The 27,253-nt window shown below is 49.7% G+C and overlaps 1 protein-coding gene across 2 annotated transcripts in view; it reads left to right on the forward strand.

Annotated features, from left to right (window-relative positions):
• AK8 (adenylate kinase 8) overlaps window positions 1–27,253 on the forward strand; it is a 133,058-nt gene that overhangs the window by 28,291 nt on the left and 77,514 nt on the right. For both annotated transcript variants that reach the window (XM_068979688.1, XM_068979696.1), the window contains 4 exons: window positions 19,367–19,448; window positions 19,990–20,061; window positions 20,542–20,742; window positions 24,772–24,903. In XM_068979688.1, coding sequence (XP_068835789.1) covers window positions 19,367–19,448; window positions 19,990–20,061; window positions 20,542–20,742; window positions 24,772–24,903 — 487 coding nt within the window. The remainder of the gene's footprint in view (window positions 1–19,366; window positions 19,449–19,989; window positions 20,062–20,541; window positions 20,743–24,771; window positions 24,904–27,253) is intronic.

The raw sequence follows: 27,253 nt of genomic DNA on the forward strand, positions 1-27,253 counted from the left end.
CCCTGGGGGACCCTCCCCAGCCCAGACCCCTGAGCTGTGCAGAAGGCCAAGGGCAGGGGGGAGGCATGCTGGGAGGAAGGGAAGAGAGGGAGCAGCCAGTGTCATGCTGTCGACGACCTTGAACCAACTGATGTGAAAGCCGGGCATCTGGACGCCGAGTGACCCCCAGAGACGCTAGCCTTCCTAGTCTCAAAACATTCAAAACAGTCTTAATTTGTGAAAGTTATTTATCGAAGTGACTGTTTCCAGGGTGTAAGCGTTCAGCCTAGACTTCAGAGGCATGGAATTGGGAGGATGGTTGTTTGGGTGAGTCTCACTGGTGAGTCAAACCCCCTGGAACCCATGACACAAAGATCCAGCCACAATCCAGACACGGGAGCCAGACAATCATATGATTGTCTACGGAAAAGTTTTTTGATCTCTGTAAGTTACTGAGTCATGTTTCTGGGGAAAACACGATGGCACTCTGTGATTGTAGCTGGGCATCCCATTTGTCCTTGGTGATCTAGAATAGTCTCTAAACACACACTTAACTCCTATAAGCCTTTCTTGAGCTTATGCAAGCCTGGCTGCGCAGCTGCAGCGTGGACAAAGCGTGAGACCAGGCATCTCAAGTCCTCACCAGCAGCTACATCGTTATCGAAGTGGTCAGAACACTTACGACTATTATTAATTAATCACGTCATAAGTGGTACTACTCCTATTTATGCTGGACTATACGACTCTATCGTGTATCATGTTGAACACTGGGTTGAATTAAAACTACTTGTCATATTATCGTTGTTGTTCACTCCCTAAGTCTTGTCCCACTCTTTGCAACCCCATGGACTGCAGCATGCCAGGCTTCCCTGTTCCTGCAGTGTCTCCCGGAGTTTGCTCAGGTTCATGTCCATTGAGTTGGTGATGCCATCCAACCATCTCATCCTCTGTCATCCACTTCTCCTCTTGCCCTCAACCTTTCCCAGCATCAGGGTCTTTTCCAGGGAGTCAGCTCTTCGCATCAGGTGGCCAAAGTATTGGAGCTTCAGCCTCAGCCTCAGTCCTTCCAATGAATATTCAGGATCACAGCATCGTCATGGCAAAGGGGCTTGTGTAACTCAGTGACTCTCTGAGCCACGCCGTGCCGGGCTACCCAGGACAGACAGATCATAGTGAAGAGTTCTGACAAAAAGTGGCCCACTGGAGGAGGGAATGGCAAGTCAGTCCAGTTGTTGCAGCGAGAACCCCACGGACAGTATGAAAAGGCAAAAAGATATAATAGTGGAAGATAATTATCATTATCATTGGTGTTTTGGTGATGGTGGCAGTTGTTGTCTGGACTCCAAACAAAGGCTTGGGAGGCCAGTCTGGCGCCTCGTCCCCTGCACTTCCCCGTGAGGACACAATGCAGACAGGCTGTGATTACTACACTGTTGATGGTGACCACTGATGGGGGGCCTAGGACTGCGGGCCGTGTTCATGATCTTGTTTAATCTGTGCAGCAGCCCAGTAGAGGCGGGCTGTCATCATCCATGTTTTAGGGATGCAGCGTCTTAAGGCTTTCAGGGTCTTGCCCAGCGTCCCCACAGTCAGCCCCCGAGCCAAGATGTTTTTGGCCCCTCTGTTCTTGTCTGATCATTACTCGGCTGTCTCTCTCCAGCGAGCACCTCGCCTTCCTCTGCTTCTGTGTCTCCACTGGGCTCATATTTGCTCTCTAGAGCTCCTTCTAGCTTGACATTCTGATTCCAATCATGTCCAGGCCATTGTTACCTGCCAAGGAAAGAAATATCTCCTGTAATTTGTTTTAAAATTTCTTCTGAGCTTCCAGGGCCATCCAGTACCTTTTTCATCTCTTCCCAGTGGAGACAGAATTTCAAGAGGAAGAGGAAAGGCGCCTAATTATGTGCTCTGTTCGTTGAGAAACAAAACAAACCCTCATCCAAAATAAACAGGCTTTCTTGCTTATATGCATATTCATTTGTATGGTAATTATTATTATTTAGCTACGCAGGGACTGGATGGGTAATTCAGAGCACAGAGAGGAGGCAGGGAGCAGTGTTCAGGGAAAAAGATGCAATCACAACCCACCAGGGTTCTCTGTTAATGTTGCCTTTTTCCCTTTTTTTTCTTTTCCTTTTTTTTTTTTTGGTCTAATGCAACGCTCTTTGAAGTGACCACCAAAGATATTAAAGAAAGAGAAATTAGCGCTTTGTATTGGAATTGTCGAAAGCAGATGGGCGCTACATGTCGGGGACCCATTGCCTTTTCTTTAGGGGCAGCTGAGTTCTTGGAGGCCAAGAGTGCCTGGTGCTTGAGACCGTGTCTGTAGGGCCAGGGAAGCCAAGAAGTGAGGCAGGGGGCTCACGAAGTCTGGCAGAGAGATTCCAAACCTCACCTTCACCTCCGTAGTCACCTCCACTGTTTTTTTTTCTTTTTCTTTTTAATGTGTTTATGTCTTTGATTGTGCCCACTCTCAGTTGCAGCATGTGGAAACTAGTTCCCTGACCAGGGATGCAGCCCAGGCCCCCTGCGTTGGGAGCCCAGAGTCTTAGCCGCTGGACACCAGGGAAGTCCCCCTGCACTGTTCTTTGGATTTTGCTAAGAAACCCTTTCCCTCTCTGGCCGCTAATCCATCTCCCACAGCTACCAGGGTTTCTTCCTAATCCTTTCTTCATATTGTTTCTGGAGGGGTTGCTTTTCAAAAATGAACGAATTTATTTCTTCACTGCAGAATGTTCAGTTCGGTTCAGTTTAGTCGCTCAGTCGTGTCTGACTTTGCAACCCCATGAACCACAGCAGGCCAGGCCTCCCTGTCCATCACCAACTCCCAGAGTCCACCCAAACCCATGTCCATCGAGTCAGTGATGCCATCTAACCATCTCATCCTCTGTCATCCCCTTCTCCTCCTGACCTTAATCTTTCCCAGCAACAGGGTCTTTTCAAATGAGTCAGCTCTTCGCATCAGGTGGCCAAAGTACTGGAGTTTCAGCTTCAACATCAGTCCTTCCAATGAACACCCAGGACTGATCTCCTTTAGGATGGACTGGTTGGATCTCCTTGCAATCCAAGGAACTCTCAAGAGTCTTCTCCAACATCACAGTACAAAAGCATCAATTCTTTGGCACTCAGCTTTCTTTCTAGTCCAATTCTCACATCCATACATGACCACTGGAAAAACCATAGCCTTGACTAGACGGACATTTGTTGGCAAAATAATGTCTCTGCTTTTGAATATGCTGTCTAGGTTGGTCATAACTTTCCTTCCAAGGAGTAAGCATCTTTTAATTGCATGGCTGCAATCACCATCTGCAGTGATTTTGGAGGCCCCCAAAATAAAGTCAGCCACTGTTTCCCCATCTATTTCCCATGAAGTGATGGGACCAAATGCCATGATCTTCGTTTTCTGAATGTTGAGCTTTAGGCCAACTTTTTCACTCTCCTCTTTCACTTTCATCAAGAGGCTCTTTAGTTCTTCTTCACTTTCTGCCATAAGGGTGGTGTCATCTGCATATCTGAGGTTATTGATATTTCTCCCAGCAATCTTGATTCCAGCTTGTGCTTCCTCCAGCCCAGCGTTTCTCATGATGTACTCTGCATAGAAGTTAAATAAGCAGGGTGACAAGATACAGCCTTGACGTACTCCTTTTCCTATTTGGAACCAGTCTGTTGTTCCATGTCCAGTTCCAAGTGTTGCTTCCTGACCTGCATACAGGTTTCTCAAAAGGTAGATCAGGTGGTCTGATAAGCTCATCTCTTTCAGAATTTTCCACCATTTATTGTGATCCACACAGTCAGAGGCTTTGGCATAGTCAATAAAGCAGAAATAGATGTTTTTCTGGAACTCTCTTGCTTTTTCCATGATCCAGCGGATGTTGGCAATTTGATCTCTGGTTCCTCTGCCTTTGAACAGCTTGAACATCTGGAAGTTCATGATTCACGTATTGCTGAAGCCTGGCTTGGAGAATTTTGAGCATTACTTTACTAGCTTGTGAGATGAATGCAATTGTGTGGTAGTTTGAGCATTCTTTGGCATTGCCTTTCTTTGGGATTGGAATGAAAACGGACCTTTTCCAGTCCTGTGGCCACTGCTGAGTTTTCCAAATTTGCTGGCATATTGAGTGCAGCACTTTCACAGCCTCATCTTTCAGGATATGAAATAGCTCAACTGGAATTCCATCACCTCCACTAGCTTTGTTCATAGTGATGCTTCCTAAGGCCCACTTGACTTCACATTCCAGGATGTCTGGCTCTAGGTGAGTGATCACACCATCATGATTATCTGGGTCGTGAAGATCTTTTTTGTACAGTTCTTCTGTGTGTTCTTGCCACCTCTTCTTAATATCTTCTGCTTCTGTTAGGTCCAGACCATTTCTGTCCTTTATTGAGCCCATCTTTGCATGAAATGTTCCCTTGGTATCTCTAATTTTCTTGAAGAGATTTTCAGTCTTTCCCGTTCTATTGTTTTCCTCTATTTCTTTGCATTGATTGCTGAAGAAGGCTTTCTTATCTCTCCTTGCTATTCTTTGGAACTCTGCATTCAAATGGGTATATCTTTCCTTTTCTCCTTTCTTTTTGCTTCCCTTCTTTTCACAGCTATTTGTAAGGCAGAATGTTCACATGATTCAAAATTCAAAATGTTCCCAGTCTTCCTCAAACCCCTGTCCCCCAGCCACCTGGCTCCGCTCCTGGAGAGGTGTTGATATTCTGTGGACAGCATGTTCTTCAGAAGATTGTTTTATACTTAGAGAAGTACAAAGTGAACTTAGAAAAGTATAAAAGTACAAATGCCAGAGAAGCATTTGTCTTTATTTTTTTTTTGAGTTATGGTACCAGTTTGTTTTTTCATTTTTTAATTGGAGCATAGTTGATTTACAATGTTGTATTAGTTTCAGATATACAGCAAAGTGATTCAGTTGTACATACATGTATATTAATTCTTTTTTAGATTCTTTTCTCCTGTGGGTTATCACAGAGTATTGAGGAGAGTTCCCTGTGCTACACAGCAGGTCCTTGTTGGTTATCTGTCTTGTATGTAGCTGCGTGTTTATGTTCCTCCCAACCTCCTGATTTATCCTTCCCCCCACGTTTCCTCTTTGGTAACCATAAGTTTGTTTTTGATATCTGTAAGTCTGTTTCTGTTTTGTGAATAAGTTCATTTGTATGATTTTTAAAAATTAGATTCCATCTATGAGTGATATCATACAGTATTTGTCTTTCTGTTTCTGAGTTACTTCAAATAATCTCTGGGTCCATCCATGTTGCTGCAAGGGGCATTATTTCATTCTTTTTTATGGCTGAATACTATTCCATTATATATATATGCACACACACCGCATCTTTATCCGTTCCTCTGTCGATGGGCAGTTAGGCTGCTTCCTTGTCTCGGCCATTGTGAATAGGGATGCAGTGAACATTGGGGCATTTGTACCTTTTTGGATTATGGTTTTCTCCGAATATATGCCCAGAGTGGGATTGCTGGACTGTGTATATATGTGTTAATTACTCAGTCGTGTCTGACTCTTGCAACTCCATGGACTATAGCCCACCAGGCTCCTCTGTCCATGAAATTCTCCTGGCAAGAATACTGGAGTGGGTAGCCATTCCCTTCTCCAGAGGCTCTTCCTGACCCAGGGATCGAACCCAAGTCTCCTATATTGGCAGGCGGGTTCTTTACCACAGAGCAACCGGGGAAGCCCCTGGTGTGATTGCATTGCGTCATCTAAGACTTCACCTTAGCAGATGAGAGAGAAAGAGTGTCCTTGCTGGCCACTGTGTTGGAAAAGCCTGTGGGGGCCTCCTGGAGGACTCAAAGGCAGTCTCCAGCCTCCAGGCAGCAAGGATCTAGAGCCCTCAGTTGCAAAGCAGCATGGAAGGAAATTCTTCCACATCCTGAGCTTGGACACAGTTGGATCTGGAAACAATTCTTCCTCAGTTTGGCCTCCAGATGCAAGCGCAGCCCGCTGACACCTCGATGGCCAAGACACCAGCAGAGAACACAGCTCAGCAGTGCTCAGCCTCCCCATCCGTGGGAACCGTGGGGTGAACCAGTGGTTTTAATCCCTAAGGCTGTGGTCATTTGTTACAGAGTAACAGAAAACGAACACACCCACGTTCTCATCATTGAGATAGCCCACCACTCCTGCCTCATAGCTGGCCAGCTGCTTCTTAATTCTTATTGTCAGGGCAGAGTCCCTTCTTCAGGCAGACTGTTGCATGAGCCCACAGCACCCTTCTCTTCTCTGTGAGTTCTGTGAAGGCAAGGTCCCGTCCGTGCCAGTCACCACAGAATCCCACAGCAACTCCCGTGGTACCCGGGTACAGACTCAGGAAATATCTATGAAATGAATGAACAAAGGAATGCCATTCACGTAATTCCATGAAATCTGTTCCCAACTTGCTGTGAAGGTGTTTAAAATCCATCGAGCCTGCTCCATGGAATGTGAATGTTCTGGTCTTGTCGGTAGGAATAGACGATTCCGTCTGAAGATTATTTTCCATTATCAGCGCTTTCAAGGCTCATGTTTGGCAGTGGTCTCCTCTGGCTCGACCAGGCTCAGGGTTCCAGTGTTTGGAACCTGCCTTCGCTTGGGGCTTGACATCTTGTGCTGAGGCTCCCTGTGTCTTCCTCCTTCTCTCTAATCACCTGTGACAAGGACAGACCACCCAGACACTTGATTTTGAAATAGTAAATAACAGCATTTCATAGAAGTCGCTGTGCCTGGTGGATGAATTTCAATCTGTCTCACCAACTTTCTTAAAAACAAATTTCTTGAAAAGATTCGTGCCTAAAACCTTTCTGAAAGGGGAAACTGAGGTCCAGATGGGGGAAGGGGCTTAGCCTAGATGAGGGGACCCGTGGCCAGGACAGGTGTGGACCACCCCTTCTCCTGGCTGCCAGGCCGGGCTCTAGCCCAGGACTCAGTGACCTTGTGCCGGCTCTTTGACAGAGGCATGTCCACAGGAGCATCCTCGGTCCCGTGGGGGACGACAGAATGAAGGAACTGGTGCCCGCTTTCGCGGGCTGGCGCTGGCGGTGCAGGCAGGCCTTTAGCACTGGTTCCGCCTGCTGTGCAGAGCCGGAAGCTGCAGCACCCCCAGCCGCCGCTGACGTAAAGGAAGGACACGTGTGCTGCCTGGAGGAGGAGCCGCTCACTCTTCCAGACAGACATCCTGCAAGTTCAGCGTCTGCTCCACGTCATCTCCCTCCTTAAACTGGAGTGACGTCGCCGAAGGCAAACCTCTGACCACAGCCCCTGCTTCCTAAGTCGGGGAGAAAATCCCCACGGCAGACTGGAAGGGGGGTTGCTCCCCACCCACAGTGACCAATGGTGGATGGAGGCCTTTCCTTTACAGAAAACGGCAAGCGAGCCTTTGCGTTCACAGGTTAACTTCTTTTTGAAAGTGAAAGTCGCTCAGTTGTGACCGACTCTTTGTGACCCCATGGACCGTGGAATTCTCCAGGCCAGAATACTGGAGTGGGTAGCCTTTCCTTTCTCCAGGGGATCTTCCCAACCTAGGGATCGAACCCAGGTCTCCCATGTTGCAGGCAGATTCTTTACCAGCTGAGCCACAAGGGAAGCCCAAGTGTACTGGAGAGGGTAGCCTATGCTTTCTCCAGCGGATCTTCCCGACCCGGTAATCAAACCGGAGTCTCCTGCATTGCAGGCAGATTCTTCTTTTTAATCTCATTCAATATACTGGAGACATTCAGTTATTTCATGAGAAAGGAGGTGATGCTGGAGTGTACTTTTTTTAAAGGTTGTTTTTTTTTTCAATATGATGTGGACCATTTTAAGTCTTTACTGAATTTGTTATAGTATTGCTTCTGTTTTATGTTTTGACTTTCTGGCCGAGAGGCGTATGGGATCTTAGCTTTCCCGCTCCGGTGATGGGACTCATGCTGCCTGCGTTGGAAGGCGAAGTCTTAACCACTGGACCCCCAGGGAAGTCCCGCATACTTTTGACGTGGAACCAAAAGTTTAAAATTTACATGGCAGGTTTCTAGAGTCTTGTTTGTTTTTTCCTCTTTGCTCTCAGATTTACGCTTCCCTGCCTGTAACGGGAGTCCGTATTTTACGGCTGAACTGCTGTCGGAACGGAGGAGCCCGACTCTGGTCTGCAGAACCACCCACTGTTTGTTTTATTTCTCCTGGCGGTGTCACGGGGCTGGCATTAATTACCGGGCTCCCGTCCTCCGACAGAGGGAATGCAGAATTTTCCTGCCTCTGTTCTGATGCTCACGGGTTGGTAGATGTCACCCGCGGCCTCTGAGGAGCGCGGGTTTATGGATCCACAGCTTTGCTGAGGCCCGGGGCTGTGTGTTCCTCTTGTCCAGAAGCAGCCAGGATGGCAGGGCCTCCGAGGGCAGGTCTGAACTCTGCTCGGAAAACTTATGGCGTGCATCGCCGTGCAGCAGGGCTCTGGGGGCCAGGGTGGGTGCAGGCAGAGCCCAGTGAGGATCCCCTCGTGGGTCCCTTGCTTGTGGGTATTTCTGGGTATTTGTGGTGTGATGTCAGGCTTGTTGGTGGCACATGTGGTCCACCTGTCTGCACGCTGAGCAGCAGCGTCCAGGTGCTGTGTGGGCAGCAGGTCCCGCGACGCTCTCAGGACCCCTCTCGCTGCCATCGGGGAGGAAGAGGAGATGACTGCAACGCGGGCCAGAGCCCGACATTCTAGCCCCAGAGAACGCTGGAGAGGCCCAGTGGTACTGGAGACAAGACTGGACCTGGGACCACCAGCCACGTCGCCCTTGGCTGGATGATGGATCCAGAGGCTGCAGCAGGAGGCCTGCCCACCCCGAGAGCTGGAAACGGCCTCCAGGAGGGCAGCGCCGAAGGGCACCCTCAGTCCCCCAGTGCCAGGCTCTTGGTGTGACTTAGTTTTCCGGTCAGGGGTCAACCTGGAAAAGCATGGCATGTGCCTGAGGCTGGGAACGGCACCAGCTGCCGTCGTCCGTCCAATACCTGCTGTCAGCCAGACCTCGGGCTGGCAGTTCCCGCCCGTCACGGCACCTCACCCTGAACCCCAGGGTGATGATGCTGATGATGTCAGCATTATCCCCGCTTTGCAGATCAATTGTTACGGCTGGTAAGTGTGGGTCTGGGGTCCCAGCTGGCTCAATATTGTCATTCAGTGCATGTTTTAAGGATTGTAGAAACTAAAATAATTGATTTTTAGCTATAATCTGTAACATGTTGACTACCTCCAGTCTGAATTATACATACTACTGGCAACCACTCCAGTGTTCTTGCCTGAGAAGTCCCCCAGACAGAGGACCCTGGCGGGCTACAGCCCAGTGAGTCTCAGAGTCCAACACGACTGAGCCGCTGAGCCAGCACAGGACACACTTATGATGTTAATTATAAATAGGCGTATTGGTTAGAATACCAGAGCACAAGTGCATGTGTTTTCCAGTGTGCTTTTGACTTGTTGAGGCTGTGTGGAATTCACTAGGCTCTCAACTGATGAAGCCTCATTCTCCAAAGTAGGCCCTGTCTCATTCTCCTTCCGACACGTGGTCAGGTTGGGTTTTTCCTGGCGCGGCACCCTAGGGTCTAGTCTCTGGCAGCAGACCACGGGCCTGAGTTGAGATGAGCTTAGAAAGGTATGGAGAGTGGTCTGGGCTTCCTTGTGGGTTGAGAGTGAATGTCCCAGGGGACTGAGCCCGAGGAAGAAGGTGGTTCCGACCTGGACGGAGGGAGTGAGAGGCGGCAGGGCCCCGTGCCCATGGGGCCCAGGCGACTCCTCAGACCTTGCCTCTCTCTCTCCTTTCCAAATCCACTGATCCAGGCGCGGCTCAGAGCCAAGCAGCCAGCCCCTCGACTCCCACCGCTCCCTTGGAGCTGGCGCTCTCTCCCCCTTGTCCTGGGGCCTGAAAAGCTTGGCGAGTGCCGGAGGCTGGAAAGGGCCCGAGCTGCTGAAGGAAGTGATGCAGACATGCCAGGGACAGTGGAAGAGAGGAAAGTGACTCGTGGTGGCTGCCCTCACCGAGGTAGGGGGTGAGGGGACAGCTGCTCCTGGTGGAGGTGGGCCCTGAGCGTCCACCAGAGTCCTGCCTGCCTCTCGGGGCCCAAAATGGCAGTCTTGTAATCAGCCTCGTGAAGATGCGGCCTCTCCCGGTTTTGTGGAAATGCCCATGCTCCTGCAGCGCAGGTTGTTCTTAGCAGGAAGAAAGGCCCCAGTGTCCCAGGCGCCTGCTCCGGGTCGGGTGCTGGTCAGCCCGCTTCTCGTCAATAATCTGATGCAGTCATTCCAGGGACTTTCTCTTGGAGGGTCTGACTGCCCCTATTTTGCAGTCGAGGATACTGAGACTCAGGTCTTGGGTAATTCATGATCACAAGGCTACAGGCTTAGGGCCCAGATGTGGCCACGACTCTGCGCAAGGCCAGTGCTTTCGCTGCCCCAAGGGTGGGTGTGGAGGTCCCAGGACAAGGGGGAGGGAGCTGCAGCTCGAGGAGGAAGTGGAAATCAAGGGGTTGGCTGCTTGGCTCCGAGCCGTGCCTGGATCAGTGGATTTGGAATGGAGAGATAGATGAGGTCCCAGGAGCCCCCTGGGGTCAGTGGGGTCCGGGCTTGCAACTTCTGAGAACGAGGCCAGGACTCTAGGCAGACACACACACCCAGCTTAGACCCAGCACTCGACCTTCAGGGTGCCCTTTGGAATGCCCTGGGAGAGGAGTCATTTCAGGTGTTGATCAGACCTGGTAATTGTGACCCCCCCACAAGCTCTGCCCCCACTGCCTGGTGGGGGTTTCCCCCTTCTTTTCATGATTTTGGGGAGCTGGCAGAATTTCATAGGAGAATCAGTCTGCAGGGTTGCAAGTAAATTATGATGTTTTCATGTGCAAAGACGCTCAGAGGCAGGACAGTCCCTCTTCCTGGTTGATGCCTTTTTCCCTGCGTAATTATGAACAGCGGGCTGTTTACTCTCAAAATGTCTTTGTTAGGCCATAATTGTCTTTGCTAGAAGTTACCTCTTCCAATCCTCTTATTTTATAGGTGATGTTCAGTGCCTTGCACAATCCACAACCAATTAGAAAAGAGCCCTAAGTGACCGGAGTTGGGTCAGCCAGATTTGGGGGTAGGTAGTTAAATGAACCAGTGACCGATCACCCCCAGGGCTGCCTAGCGGACAAGCCCTCCAACCGAGGGCTTCTGAACTTTCTTGTATGAAAACACAGTGTTCCGCACGCAACGTGAATAAATATGCTAGTGGATGATGGATGGACAGGTGAATGAAGTGGCCCTCAGGCTTGTTTCCCACATGCTGGCTCCTGACTGTGATTTCAGGGGTTGCAAGCCCCTGGGAGGCCCCCAGTCAGGCTCTGGCAAACAAAAGACCACCTGGAGCGGGTCTGCACTAGGCCACAATTCACTAGACTCCCTCGCTTTCAGCGAAACGTGTTTTTCCCAAGTCTTCGTTAATTAGAAAGCTTTTCTTAGTTCATATCCGGAATGCCAGTTAGTGCTCTTTCCAAGAGATTGCCTTTTCATTTATTTTACGTTATTTATTTTGGCTCTGCTGGGTCTTTGTTGTGGCAGACAGGCTTTTTCTAGCTGTGGTGCGTGCGGGCTTAGTTGCCCAGCGGCATGTGGGATCCTTGCTCCTGGCCCAGGGATCAAATGTGAATCCCCCACATTGCAAGGCGGATTCTTAACCACAGGACCACCAGGGAAATCTGTGAGACTGTCTTTTTAAATGAATTCTTTAATTTCTACAGTCCTAAGTGGGATGCCTTCTTGAAAGGGGATAGAGGGAAAGAACAGAATTTGCCTTGGTCAGAATTATGAGGACAGTAATGAAACTAGTCAGCAGACTGGGCTGTGTCTTCATCGCCAGGCACCACGCTTGCTTTCTCCTTGTCTGTCTGTTTGTACTCCTCACTTAGTCATCCCGGCCGCTGTAGGGTAGATGGTTGTTAGTGTGCCCGTTTTGCAGAGAAGGAGAGCGAGGCCAGAGGTGTTGAAAGTCATGGCTGGCAGTGGCAGAGGCGGATTCCCAAGGCTCTGCTCTTCAGCACCACGGTAAACTGCCATCCTGATGGGCTAATCTTGTTTCTGAAGAGACAGGCTCTAAAGGGTTTGGAAGGTTCGGACCCATTAATTGGACATTGTCGAGGTATCCGCTTTCTGTGCTTTCAACCACTGCCCACTGTGTCTGAACCTGGAACCTAAATGTGATGCAGCCAAGCAAGCTTCTCTGCAGGGGTCATCTCAGCATCTTCCCAGGTGAGGAGCTGGGGTGGGACTGGTCCATTTTTATGTGAATTTGATTTTAAAACATTTTTTAGCTATTTGGAAACAACAACAACAAAAAAAACCCAAACCTCTGGAGAAGACTCTTGAGAGTCCCTTGGAGATCAAACCAGTCAATCCTAAAGGAAATCAACCCTGAATATTCTTTGGAAGGACTGATGCTGAAGCTGAAGCTCCAATCCTTTGGCCACCTGATGCGAAGAACTGACTCATTGGAAAAGACCCTGATGCTGGGAAAGATTGAGGGCAGGAGGAGAAGGGGACGACAGAGGATGAGATGGTTGGATAGCATTGCTGACTCAATGGACATGTATCTGAGCAAACTCCAGAAGACTGTGAGGACAGAGGAGCCTAGGGAGCTGCAGTCCACGGGGTTGCAGAGTCAGAAATGGCTTAGCGACTAAACAGCAACAAAGACCTCTTACACACTGACACCTGTGTTTCACCAAATTTCAACACCCTGGAGACCAGTGGCTTTTAACCAGCGGGACCCAGGAGTATGGATTTTCCCAGATTTGTGTTTGTGTAGAAAACCATCAGGCATGTGTCACTGATTTGCCAAGATGGGTGGAACCCGGCTCCGTCCGTTACTTGGAAACACCACTCCCGCACGCCTCAGCCTGTCTGAAAACAGGCGCCGAAGACGGCCGGGCAGAGGCTCGTGGGGCGGCCGAGCCAGCAAGCAAGCAAGTTCCAGAGCAGCCCGGCCCGCTGCAGGGTGTGCCAGTCAGGGGTGCCGGCAGGCATTGCCTATTGTTTGAGATTAAACTTCAAAGTCAAACTTGCTGCTAGTCATCTCTCAGACGAGTTGATATGGAAGGCGTCCTAAGATGCCATGGCAGGCTAAGACTGGCATGTTTCTGTCTGAACCAGAGGAACCAATACTGGCTCAATGTGATGTCAACTTTTTTGTAACCATCAGAATACTCTCATCTTCCTCACCAGTTGTCTTGAAACACATCAGTTACCCAAACTGGATCTTTTAATAAGCATTTCTTTTCTGGCTGATCAAAATCTCCTTTCTGCCCTCTTCTAGATAGTGGGGAAACTGTATAACATTTCACCAGAAAAAGTGAGGGTGGTTGGCAGGCCTAAGAGACATCTTGTGACTTGTCCCTGATTCAGACTTGGAGCTGAGTGACCTGATTGATCAGACACAAACCTTCAGCCTCAGATTGCCTCCCTGGGACCTTGAGGAATCGGCCTCTGGCTCCAGGGAACCCTTGGGAGAGCCTCCAGAGCCTGCAGTCAGAGCTGGGAGCCAGAATCAGGGCGTCCTCCAGAGAACCCGGGGGAGCGCCCCCACTCTGGTCTTTGGAGGAGTGGGGAGGAGACAAGAGCACCACATCAAACAGGCTGAGGGCTCAGAGGGCAAGAGTCCTGTGGTGTGAAGTTGCTAATTGCACTTTAATAATAGTCAGGAGGGCAGGAGAGGCCAGTGTTCACACAGAGTGGGCTGCGCTCTGCGGGGGCCCCCCGCCACATTCCCTGGGCTGGCGGGCTGCTTTGCTTTCCCTTTTTTTTTTTCCATCTGTGACATCTGCTCAGTGCTTGTCCCTCCTCTGATACCGAACCCCACGCAGCTGTGCAGACCTCCAGCTCTGCCGGTGCAGGAGTGCCCTGAGCATACGGCCTTTTTGATGTGTGATAAAACAGAAGTGAGCCACGGGGGTATGGCGAGCGAAAGCCTTGGAATATCAATTAGCCTGCTCGGAACAAAGCTGCGGCTCCGGAGCAGCAGAATAGACATTTCACTGAAGTGTCAGGAAGATGGATAACGTATTCTAATTAGGGACTGACTGCTACCTCGGCATCCAGCCGCTCCTGGAAGTCAGACCCACGACCCTCACAACGCAGCTCGCCAGCATCCAATTGCAGCGGGGCGCGGAGGCTGCTGACTGATGGATGACTTCCTGCTTTGCCAGAATTTGCGGCCAGTAGCTTGCTCTCGACCAGAATTGCTGTTTCCCCCCGAAAGTGTGCTCCGTTTACCACCGGGCAGTTGCGAATAACCTCTACAAAGGGAGGAGCTCTGGGGTCTTCCCTGGTGGTAGAGTGGCTAAGACTCTGCGCTCCACCCCCCACCCAAGTTTGATCCCTGGTCAGGGAACTAGATCCCACACAACACAACTGAGGGTTCACATGCCGCAAGTAAAATCGCCATGTGCCGCAACGGAAGGCCCCACGTGCTACAGCAAAGATGGAGGACCCTCCATGCAGCAGCTAAGACCTGGCACAGCCACATGAATAAGCAGCTTTAAAAAGCGGGGAGCGGGGAAGAGTGCTGGGAAAGGTCTTTTCCAGGCACGAAACCTGGGGCTTCCATCTCGAGGACGCTCCACAAGCCACACTCCCTGATGTAGAGGCTTTGGGCACTGTGGCCTTCCTTCCCAGGCGAGCTGAGGCTGGGACTAGCGGGGTGTGGGTGCCGCCCTAAGAGGTCAACAGATGACGTGATAGAGTGACTGGGCGATTCCTTAAGACTGGCTCGTCAGAGAAGGCCTTTCTGAGGAAGCAGCATGCCGGCTGAGACGTAAGGATGATGGGGAAGGGGAAGGAGGTGTGTCGCCCAGGGACCTCGTTTCTTTGCACCTTGGGTGATTGGACCATCTCCCTGAGTCTGGAAGCGTAGACTCGGAGAGCCAAGGTGGCCTGGGATTCGCTTTGAGCCCCCCGCCCCCCGCCTTCTCCCTCCTTAAATGTCACGTCCGCACCAGGATGACGCACGAGCAAGGCCAGCTAATGAGGAAGATGTTCCTCACTTAGCTGCACTTTCCCCGTGTAATTGGAAGGCCCGCTTTCTCCAGTCGGAGAGAGCTGTTTCCCTGAATAGTTCTAAAAGCTTTGGACCACATACTGATATCAGCTGCAAATTTATGGGTGAGATTATAATGATTGCTCAGTAATGCAATATTAAAAGCGGAGGTCTTTCTCAGTGCTGAGTGAAGGCGGAGTTCCACCCTCCTTTCAGCTTCAAAACCGGGATTTGAAACAGAATTATCCACCCCAGTCCTAGAAGAAGTGGTCAGTGGGCTCCAGCTCCCGCTCTTCCAGATATGGAAAAAATGAAAGGGTCTCAATGTAGCCAAAGTTCAGAGCATTTGGGTTTGGCTTCCAGAACCATAAGTTGGGGGGACAGGTTTCAGACCCCACACCTCCTGGTTCCTATAGGGTGCGTACATATGTAGGTGTTTGCTTTTTTGAAGAGCTGCAGCCAACACTTGGCTGGCTATAACAAGGACTTGAGGGAGCAAAAGGCTGTTAAAAATCTTGGTTTCCATTTTTTTTTCCACTTTTGCTTCATTAGTTCTAGAATCCAGGGCCTCCGTGGCTGTGTGTTCTCCTGCATAATTTAAGAAATTAATGAAAGCGTGCTTGATTTTTCCAACACTCTTTACTCTGTAAATTTGTTTAGCTTTTTTTTTAACTGTCAGTTGAGGCTATTGGAGCCTAAATTTTTCAATATTGAAGAAATGTGACCCTTTCGCCCTTTTTTAAAGAAAGACATGACTTGCCCTTGCCTAGTACTTGGTGTTCTATACATCAGGTGTTATGAGTTACAAGTGACCTTGAGTCTGAGTTTATCCCATCAGTCCATCTCTGACCTTAAAGCAACCAAGTTCTTATAATTGCTGAGAGGGCGGGGCCTATGGCAGGGGGGAGCCCCCTTCTGGGAGCCAGCGTCAGAAACCTGGGCATCCGCTTGGGGTTGCCTGATGCCTCTCACCCCAGAATGGAGATCTAAGGGGGACACAGTGTTTTGAGGCAGGAGCCCGCTATGTCCCCCCTTGCCTGGTGAATGAATAAAGCTATGCTTTTCTATTGTACCTCCCCGAAAGGAAGGGAGACCTGAGATAATCTGTGGCTTTATTTCACTCTTCCAAATCTTGCTTTATCTGACCATCACGTTGAGGGCATTAAATAGTATATATGTGAGGGCTTCCCAGGTGGCTCAGTGGTAAAGAAGATCCCCCGGAGAATGAAATGGCAGCCCATTCCAGTGTTCTTGCCTGGGAAATCCCATGGACAGAGAAGCCTGGTGGGCTACAGTCCATGGGGTTACAGGACCTGGATATGACTGAGCAACTGAGACACATGTATAACTCTAGGCTCAAGGGATTGAAAAGACTCTAGAAATTGTTTAATGTGAATATTATTGGGGGATATAAAAAAAAAGAGAAAAACAACGTAAACAAATGGGAAGATATATTTTTTTGTCACGTGACTTGCAAAATCTTAGTTCCTTGACCAGGAATCGAACCTGGACCCCTGTCAGGTAGAGAGCTCTATCATAACCACTGTACTACCAGGGAATTCCCAGGAAGAGGTTTTGACTTGATTTTGTAAAAATGTCCATCCTCCATAAATTAATCTCTATATTTAATGTCATTCCCAACCTTGTAGAATTTATATCTTTGGAACTTAACAAAATAGTCTTCTGTCTACCTGGAGGAACAAATTAAAAAAAGAAAAAGAAAATGAAGGAGGAGCATCTCCTACTAGATAGAACAATAAATTATAAAACAGCAGTAATTTCAACAGTGTGAGTCTGACACCAGAGTCTACAGGAAGAAAGAGGCCAGAACCAACATCACACCAACATGTAGACTGTGTTAAATTTTTTTTATATTTAGAGGGAAGAGGGGCTTCCCTTGCAGCTCAGTTGGTAGAGAATCCACTGGCAATGCAGGAGACCCAGGTTCGATCCCTGGGTCGGGAAGATCCCCTGGAGAAGGAAATGGCAACCACTCTAGTATTCTTGCCTGGAAAATCCCATGGACAGAGGAGCCTGGCCAGCTATCCGTGGGGTCACAAGAGTCAGACACGACTTAGCTACTAAACCAACAGAGGGAAGAGGACAGGCTGTTTCATAGATGACCCTGGGAGAGTTGGAAATCCACATAAAAATGGATTAGGTCAGGCCCACATCATTTTTGAAAAAAAGAAAAATGCGGCTCTATTAAATATACTATTTCAGGGTAAAGAATTAAACTGTTAAGAAAACACAGTTTAAATGCAGGTGAATATTTACCAGCTTCTACAGTGACAAGGCCCATTTTATACATCCACTCAACACCAGAATCTGAAGAAAACAGCACTGATTGATTTGGCCATAAACTAATGTGTTAAAAAGCACATACACAAAATTAAAAGGCCAAAGCCAAACTGTGGAAAATGTTGGTCACTTTGTTTGGTAGCTGCTGCTGCTGCTAAGTCACTTCAGTCGTGTCCGACTCTGTGCGACCCCATAGATGGCAGCCCACTAGGCTCCTCTGTCCCTGGGATTCTCCAGGCAAGAATACTGGAGTGGGTTGCCATTTCCTTTTCCAATGCATGAGAGTGAAAAGTGAAAGTGAAGTCACTCAGCCATGTTTGGTAGCAGTTGCCAAAATAAGTTAATATTCTTCATATGTAAAGAGCTCTTGTGAACAAATAAGAGGATAAAACCCCAAGGGCAGAGTGAATAGATGGCATGAATGGACATTTTGGAAAAGTGCAATTTCAAATAACCAGTGCACACATGGAAAATATAGTGAACCTCATTAGTGCTCAAAGAGATGCAAATTAAAACAGCAACACTACGCTGTCTTGCTGGACAGATTTTCCCTGAGATAGAGCCTTGCAGTGACCAAGATGCAGGGAAACTAAACAGGTGATCCGCCATTGGGTTCAGAAACTGACGGGCGAGTTTGTAGCTTGGTGTGGCAAAATGTATCTAAAATGATAAAAGAAGGTATCAACTTTTAGAAATTTATCAGGGTCTTTTTGGGTGGGGGGTGCATACCAAAATGCATGTGGGATCTTAGTTCGCCCACCAGGGATTGAGCCTGCACCCGCTGCAGTGGAAGCTGGAGTCTTAACTACTGGACCACTAGAAAGTCCCTAATAAATGGCTTTGTTTCCTTTTCTTTTTTTTTTTTTTAAAGTAGTGGAATGAAACTAAATGAGCAGCAGTATGTGATTCATTAGCATTTGGCAGGTCAATTCATGCAATGCTTGGCAGCTGCAAAAACTCCCAGGAGAAAAAATTCTGTGATGTGGGAAAGTGTGCATGAAGTGTTCTCACTGTATGAAAGGAACAGATTACAGAATGGTATGTACACGTGATTTTCCTCCCTCTACTGCCTTCCCCACCCCCAACCAGGAAAAAAAAGATATCCGTATGTGAAGCCTGGAAGGAGATGCACCAAAGTGTTAACAGTGGCTAGTTGTGGGTTGGTGGTGTCAATCAGCGGCAAGCATTATTGTTTCCACCCTGTAGTATTTTCCACATCGTGTGCAGCAATCGTGTGTGAGCCTCACAGTTGGACTGAAAGGGTTCATGAAAATAAATCTTCTAAACCGATTCCGCAGCTGATCCAAGAAGGTGCCTGAAGAAGTTCAGCCCTAAAACAAGTTCGCTAGGAACAGAAGCCTGGACTCAGGCCTCCTGGTGTTCTGTTCATCCAGGACTCGTGGGCTTTTGTTTTGCCCCTGATGGTTCCTTGCCTCTCACATCTGAGAAGCTGTCTTTGGGAAATAATCCAAAATGTGGACAGAGCCACCCACAAAGATGTTCCTTACAGTGTTATTTATAACAGTGCGAATGGTCAGTGGGTGAAATGTCCAGTCATGGGGCATGGCTCAGTAAGTGAGACAGCTCACCGGTGGGACGTTATATGGCCAGTGAAGAGGTGGGTCAATGTGAAAAAAAATGCAGTGTGGTTATAACGTGGGATGGAAACAAAAAATCAGGACAGAAAATCTCTCTGTTGTGACTTTCATTACAAACGTCAGGTTCAGAAGGGAATGTGATATTATGAGAGGGATTGTTAAGTACAGTTGGTGTGGCTATCAGAAACATTTATTTTCTCTTAGAAGTTCCAGTTTTTCAGAAACGTATGATACAATATTCCTTTAAAAATTTTTTTATTCTTTATTTATTTGGATGTGCTTAGTATTTGTGGCGGCCTGTGGGCATGTAGAGTCTTAGTTCCCTGACCGGGGATCGATCCTGGGTCCCCTGCATTGGGAGCACAGGGTCTTAGCCGCTGGACCAACCAGGGAAGCCTCAATATTCTTTTTATAATAACTGCCCCCCCCAGTCTGAAAAGTAAACATAAGTGAGCCTCTTTCCACATGCTCTTTCTAGGGCTGGATTCTGGACGGCATCCCCGAGACGCGGGAGCAGGCTCTGACGATCCAGACCCTTGGCATCTCCCCGAGACACGTCAGTGAGTAGTCCCGCCCACCAGAGCTGCAGACCCCAAGAGTGAGTGCCCACCCTGTGCTGTCAGTGGCTCCCCAGTGCCCACCCTCAGCCCAGGCGCCAGCATCCAGCAGCGGGGTTGATGGGCCTGTGACCCGGCAGGAACCAGGAGGACTGCTCAGCTGAGTTCTCCAAGAGCTAAATGCACTTGGGGCTTGTGCTGAGGAACCTGGGGTCTTGCTCTGACCCTGGAGATTCCTTGTTTCAGGAAGCCCCCGATCTCAACCATGGGAACCTCTGAGAAGCCACGGGAGACTGGAAACCACTGAGAAGCTCCCTATAGGAAATAATCCCAAATGTGGCGAAAGCCTTCTGTACAGGGATGTCGCAGTTGGTGACCCTGACGGTGGTCGGCAGGCAGCGTTCACACGTGGGCGACCTCTGTCCTGAGATTCCATGTCTGTGTTCTGGCCTCTCTCTTAAGGGGTTGATGGGGTGGAAGTGGTGGGTGTATTAGTGTCCTGCTGCCCACCGTGTGTGCTTTGGCTTCTTTCCTCTCTGCCCAGTCGTGCTGAGCGCTCCAGACACCGTCCTGATTGAGAGAAACTTGGGGAAGAGGATCGACCCTCAGACTGGAGGTATGGCGGTCTCCTCCCGCGTCCGCCCCCGCCCCCCCATGGGATCTCAGAGGTCTCAGATCCTAATCACAGCCCCCACCCCTCACTGAGCACCCCTCTCAGCTTGGGCAGCAGACAGACTGAGGTCCCTGCCCGCTTCTAGCCGTGGAACGTGGGCGGGGCTGCCCAGTGTCCCAGGGTCGGTGTTCTCACCTGGACTTGAGGCTGAGAGCACCAAGCACCGCCTTGTGACCCGCTCCCCGTGAGAAGGCAGAGAGCCTGCGGGTGGGTGCCTGGCACAGAGTGAGCACTCAGAAGGCCAGCGCCGCCCTTCCCCTCGCCCCAGCATCCTCATTGGTTTATTACTAGCAGCAACGGAGAAGCAGGCTGAAGCCACCGCTGGGGTGGGCGGACCCGGGGGGCGGACAGGCGTCCCTGGGACCTGCAGGCTCTGCTTCCAGGACGGGCGGGTGACTCTAACCGCGTCCCTCTCTCCGGCAGAGATCTATCACACCACCTTCGACTGGCCCCCTGAGTTGGAAATCCAGAACCGACTAATGGTGCCTGCAGGCATCTCCGAGGGGGAGACGGCGCGGAAGCTGCTTGAGTATCACAGGAACATCGTCAGGATCCTCCCCTCGTACCCCAAGATCCTGAAGGTCATCAGCGCCGACCAGCCCTGTGTGGACGTCTTCTACCAGGGTAAACCCAGATGGCCCCTCCACTTGTCTTGTCCCTGCATCACTTCATCTGGCAGCGTCCGGGGTGTGCCTGGGAGTTGGGGAGTCAAGTCGTGGGTGACCCAGGATCCCTGCCCAGAAACAAGCATGGGGACGCCAAGAGCGTCCCCCTCAGAGACCCTGGGCTCATACTCTACACCCTGAGTGGTCATCGGACTTGACAGTGGAGCGAGGAGAGGTGGGGGACGGGGTGGGAGGGCAAGGAGCGCGCAGTCTTGCCCTGGGACTTCCCTGGTGGTCTAGTGGTTGGGACTTTGCCTTCCAGTGCACAGGCCTGAGTTTGATCCCTGGGCACGGAACTAGATCCCACATGGTGCAACTATGACCTGGAGCAGCCAAATTAAACTAATAAATATTTAATAAATACATAAATACATTTTTTTAAAAGGTTCACATAAAAAGTCTTTAAAAGAAAAAAGAAATCTTGCTCTGAGGATCAAGGAGAGAGAGAAAATGTAAAACAATTAAATAAACAAACATACAAACCCAACCCCCCCACAAGAAAACAAACAACACCAACAAATACACATCAGGGGCCCTGAGCCCACTGAGGACAGCAGAAGCAGCCCCCCGCGGGCGCAGCCCTGCCTCGGGGGCAGCACCAGATGTTCACAGCAGTTTCCCAGAAAGTGGCTGAAACAGGCCTGTTTGGGGATCGGGGGTCTGGCCATTGAGACCTCAGGGCCAGGTGACATGTGAACAAGCCTCAGCCCCACCACACATCAGCTGTGCCATCTGTGGCAACTCTCATAATCTCTCTGGGCCTCAGTTTTGTCATCGCAAAAATGGGAACAAAGATGGATCCTTCCTCACAGGCTTAGCTGAGGCTGCGCAGCAGGCGTCGCAACCGTGAGCCCAGGAGCTGGTGCAGAGGGACAGCTAAGTGTCAGGTGCTGCTGTCATCGTGATTCAACATCCGGTCCCAAAAGACAAGGAAATTAGAATAATTCTCCCCCAAAGCAGCCCTTGAGAGTCCCTTGGACAGCAAGGAGATCTAACCAGTCCATCCTAAAGGAAATCAGTCCTGAATGTTCATTGGAAGGACTGATGCTGAAGCTGAAACTCCAATCCTTTGGCCACCTGATGCAAAGAACTGGCTAATTGGAAAAGACCCTGATGCTGGGAAAGATTGAAGGCGGGAGGAGAAGGGGACGACAGAGGATGAGATGGTTGGATGGCATCACCGACTCAATGGACATGAGTTTGAGCAAGCTCCAGGAGTTGGTGATGGACAGGGAGGCCTGGAGTGCTGTACCCCGTGGGGTCGCAGAGTCAGACACGACTGAGCGACTGAACTGAACTGAACTGAAGGCAGCTGCGTAATCATTTTTTATTTTTAGGTTAGTTTTTCCTTTTATTTATTTTATTTCTTTCAGCTGCACCGTGTGGCTTAGGGGGATCCTAGTAGCCTGACCAGGGATTGAACCCCAGACCTCAGCAGTGAAAACGCAGGGTCTTAACCACTGGACAGTCCGGGAATTACCCTGTTGTTTTTTTTAATAAAGTCTTGCTGAGCTTCACACCCAGTCAGCCCCTTCTGTGTGATGCTGGGTGCCTGAGAAGATAAAAATAGCACTGCAGGGGTTTTAAGACACCTGACAGCTTACAACACCCTTTTTTGGTATATCCTCTTAAATCTCTTCCAGAGACGTTTAGTTTTGGAGGGGAGGTGGTTCTGAGCTCCCTACTAGTACCGCCAGCCCCCACCTGCCAGCGGGTGTCTTTGCTTTACCAGGAGAGCAGATAGCGGCACAGCCTCGATCTCTGAAGGGGAGTCAGTGGACGAGCGGGGATGTCTGCAGGGTGATGCTACTTTGAAAAATGCCAGGCTTACAGACGCCTTGTAAATTTCCAGTGATTTTGCATCTCGGAAGGGTCTTTAGAAGCAAACACTGCACTCCGAAGATAAACAACCACAACATTTATCTCATGCCATGCTTCTGAATTTACACATTAATTACTTCCAAATTACTTAATTAAATTTAAAAGTTCATATGATCGTTCATAAAGAATTCATGCCTGGAATTGTAAATAAAAATGTGAGCGTCTGAATATTAATTATTATTAATTAATAATGCAGAGAGATAAACTGAAAATTGGAAGGCAGAATTCTCTCTGTGTTGTTTTTTTTTTTTAATCTCTCTGCAGTGCATCCAGCAACCACATATTTTTAAAAAGAATAATTAGATGTTGAGACTGTCTGGGGGATCATTACTTCTAATTAACTTAGTTATTTACTGTAAATTAAGCATCATTTGTAAGCAGGCTGCTTTGGCTGTAGTATTTGTGCTCTTCAGATGGGCTGGCTCCTGGAAGGTTTGAGGATAAAGACAGCCTTGCTGGAATCTCTGTCTCCTGGGTTGGTCCCGCTGGTGGAAAGTGTTACCCCTGGCAGTGGGGTTGGGAGAGTGGCCCCAGCACTGCCAAGTCTGCACAATGCAGACAAGGAAAGCACCTCCCTTGGGGGACGGTGCATGGACCAGATCAGACAAGGCCCACAGAGAGTTTAGCTTGGCAGATTATCATCCTAACCATGAAGATCTAGTAATCTACTTGTGCCTTTAGTTCGAAGACAGAGAAGAATTGTAGTATTGCTAATGAACCGTCCAAAAAAAAAAAAATCCCACAAAGATCTGAGACTTCAAAATTTGCCCAGTGAACTCACCCCAGTAGGTTCCAATTTTGTGCGCTTCCCGGCCTGGGCATGTTGGGAGGCATTTGCGGTTGTCACCACCAGGGGCGTGCTACCAGCACCTGGTGGGTAGGGGCCAGGGAGCCCCCTGGATGTCAGGAGCCCGAGCTTGGCAGACCCTGCCCACCTGTCCCAGGTGTCAGGGTGGTGCCCTGGGACCCCTTCTTGTCTTCTGATGGTTCCATCCTGGGTGAAGGGCTGATCAATATGCTGCCTGCAGGAACCCTGGCACCTGCTGGGGATGGTCCATGTCCCTGGCAGGAGGCAGGGCTGGGGAGGGAGACACTTTTTGATGCAAGGGGGACTGGGGTGGAGGTACCACCCTCGGCCTCAGCAGGTGGGCTGTCCCGCCCCCCCCCCCCCCACCCCGCCAGGTGCCAAGTGGCTGCCCTTTAACAGCCTGCCCAGCTCGCTCTGGTGCCCCCTCTACGCTCGAGTGGGAGGACCCGGTTTGATGTTCAGCAGCTTTTGGCATCCAGTGCCCCCCATGGTGCAGGCACCTCGCCCCCATCCCCCTGAGTCTTTGTTCCTCAAATGCCAGGGCACCGCGGGCCAGGCCTCCGTCTGCCCACGCCTGTTTGATTGCGGCCTCTTTGGAGACTCGCAACAAAGTTGGTGTCACTGGAGTGAGGCTGCAGTTTATTCTCCACCAATTCCGGAGGCCTTTAGAAGTCCCCCGTGTGCCAAGCCCCCGCATGGCCTGACGCGTTTATCAAAGCTTGTGTCTGACTCTGGGAGGTCGGCCTGTTCCCGAGCCTCAGGCTGAAGCTCAGCCTTCATTCAGTTGAGAAACACCTCAGCACGGTTTTTTTTTTTTTTGGCCATCCATGCTGCATGGCATGCAGGATCTTCTTTCCCTGACCAGGGATCGAACCCACACCCCACCCCCAGTGGAAGCATGGACTTTTAATTACTGGACCCCCAGAGACGTCCCCCAGACCAATGTTTAGTGTGTTTTCTATGTCCCAGGACCAGCCCTCAACAGTACCCCCAGCAGCGCTAGGGACTGAGAGGGCGGCGCTGACCCCGCGCTGTGTTAGGAATCCCGGGATGGTGTGCTCTCCGAGGGTGGCCTCTGCGCCTTTCATTGTCCCCTCCCACCTTGGTGCCCAGACCTGAAGCTTAACTCCTTCCCTGCAGCTTCACCCTGTGGTCACCTGGCAGATGCCCAGAGGGTTTCCCCGGGGCTGAAAACAGAGAAATAATTACTGTTGCTAAAAGAGCCCACGCAGAGGTGTTGGGAGCTGGCCCCCTTTCTCTAGGAACCTGGTTTATCATCCTGCCCTCCTCTCATTCCAGCTCTGACCTACGTCCAAACCAGCCATCGATCCAATGCCCCGTTCACCCCAAGGGTGCTGCTTTGTGGGCCCGTGGGCAGCGGGAAAAGCCTGCAGGCCACCCTCCTAGCCCAGAAATACGGCCTCATCAACGGTGAGTGCCCTGGTGCCACACCACTTCTAGAACCTTCCACGGTGTCCTGCTCTCCCAGGCCCTCTCATGTCACGGGAGCAGTGAGGGGATCGGCATCACTTCTCTTTCTTGCTCTCTGCTCCGGACAGTTTCCAGTTAATCCATCGTTGCAGGGATAAGGTTTTTTGTCTCCTAAAGAACACGGCCATGAAAACATTAACCAATAGTAACATGTCTGCAGCCCCACGCGCTGGACCGTTTTCTGGTCCTCGTCTTTTATGTCCTTTGGCTCAGTGTTTGTTCTGCGCTCTGCCCCAGAGGCGCTCCTGCCGCCTCCCGCCTCCCGCCATTCCCCCCAAAGTCGGAGTTCTTGCATAACGTGGGCCTGCTGTTTATTTATTTTCTCCAGTCTCATTTGGTTCCCCCAACCCAGGTCAGCGTGCTTACAGGCGGACAATTTCTGGACCAGAGGAAGGCTTCTCGCTCAGCACAGTTTCAATAAATATTTTACCAGGAGGAGAGAAAATACTGAAATCAGTTCTCCAGGTCTTTCCTGGAGTGGTCCCAGGTGGTCTTGGATGCCATCCAGGCTTCAGGAGGATCAAGGGCTAGAAAGGATGCTTGTCGGAGACATACTGCAAGGGAAGGGTTGGGAGGCACTGACCGCCTCCCACTTCAGACGCTGCAGAAGCTGCAGTAGCCTCTGCTTTATTTACTCAGGCAACGTGAGGCCTGCACCCCCAAATATGCGGATCTGCCCGCTTATGGCCCCTAATGATGCAGGCACACCATATAGACATACACGTACACCAACACACAGATATATACCTGTCAGCCTAGAAAGCTCAGGTTTTGAATAAAGAATGCTTTTCAGTTAGGTCGCCAACTTAAAATCCCAAAGCCACTGAGATTCCCAGCCAGGAATCAATGACAAAAGTTGAAGGTAGAGAACTGAATGCTTATTCTGATAAGTATGGGAAAATAGTAATGTGTGAGTGTTTTAGTAAAATGACTAAATAGCAGTATTACATTTTGGTTAGCATGGAAAAATAGTCTGGATACTGTACGATAAAAGGTGTGCTTTTCTTGTATCCAAGTTTTGTGTTTTTTTTTAAGTATAATTATTCAAATAATGCCTTCTCCTTCTGTGTTTACCTCTTAAGAATACTATAAGACTAGAATTCCAGCTGCTGTTTGGGATGACTTCTTTGTAAAGAATGAGCCCCACTCTACGTGTGGCCACACCCACAGGTTTATTTACGCACCTGCGCTTCCTGGTAGGTGAAGACACGTGAAGAAACAGTCAGAAGAGCCTTAATGGCAGCGGGAGGGTCTGAAAAACACTAAGGCAACAGCTTAATATCGTGCAAACCAATTCAGATAATTGTCACTGGGCCAAAGCTTGTTTACGCAGACAGCCTCGTTCAAGAAAAGTGTTGTTTCATTTAAATTGTTTTCGTAAAGAAGTCAGATTCGCCTAGAGTTTTCCAAACAGAAAATAGAAAAACTCACGCTGGTTTTTGCTTGGTAGCAGAAGAGTCATTTGGGGCTCGTTTCAATAACTGAGCATTTGGAGACTGATTCAAAGTTCACATTTCTCAAAGGCGTTTTTGAGAAACCCAAGATGTGAGATTTCAGTAAAACTAGTTATAGGGGACCTGTGGTTGGCAGAGGCAAGTGCTGAGCTGTCGGGTGGGGTCTCTCTGCCGAGACCTGTCTACACCCAAAGCTCCAGGAACTGCCGGCTCTGCCCTCACAGGCCCCCCACCGCCATCCCCTTGGGTTTTCGCATTTATGATCCTCTCACTTGTGGGAAAACATCTCAGAACAAACAAGCCACATTCACTCCCACAAGGTTTATTGAAAGACTCCTGTCTGTAGCTGGTGAGAATATAAACAGGCACAACCTTTTGTAAGATAAAGGCCACTGCTGATTAACATATGACCGGTGCTCATCCTTTGGCCCGGTGATTTCACGCCTAGGACTTTATTCTGCTGCAACACCCCCCCACCCAGATACTCAACAAGAGATGTGAAGGATGCGTGATAAAACACAAAGGTGACCCCAGACTGTTCGTAAGAGGGCTAGTTAAGTAAGCTGTGGGCAGCTTTAAACCTGTGAAGTGACTCCATGTCCCTGAAGTGCTCTTACCTGGGAGCGGAGTGGAAAGCAGTCACTCGATAGCGCTGAGGGGATGGTCTCATCTTTGTTCAGAGAAGTGTGTTAGTCTGTGCTCAGAGAGCGTCTGAAGGAACATCCAGGTCGCAAACTGGTTATCTCTGTAGAGTGATGTGTTACACAATCCTGATTTTTTTTCCCTGCACTGAGCATGGATTTTCTAACCAGAAACAACCATGAAGTTTCTTTTTT

This window comes from Capricornis sumatraensis, chromosome 1, assembly GCF_032405125.1.
Source record: "Capricornis sumatraensis isolate serow.1 chromosome 1, serow.2, whole genome shotgun sequence".
Classification (NCBI taxonomy): domain Eukaryota; kingdom Metazoa; phylum Chordata; class Mammalia; order Artiodactyla; family Bovidae; genus Capricornis; species Capricornis sumatraensis.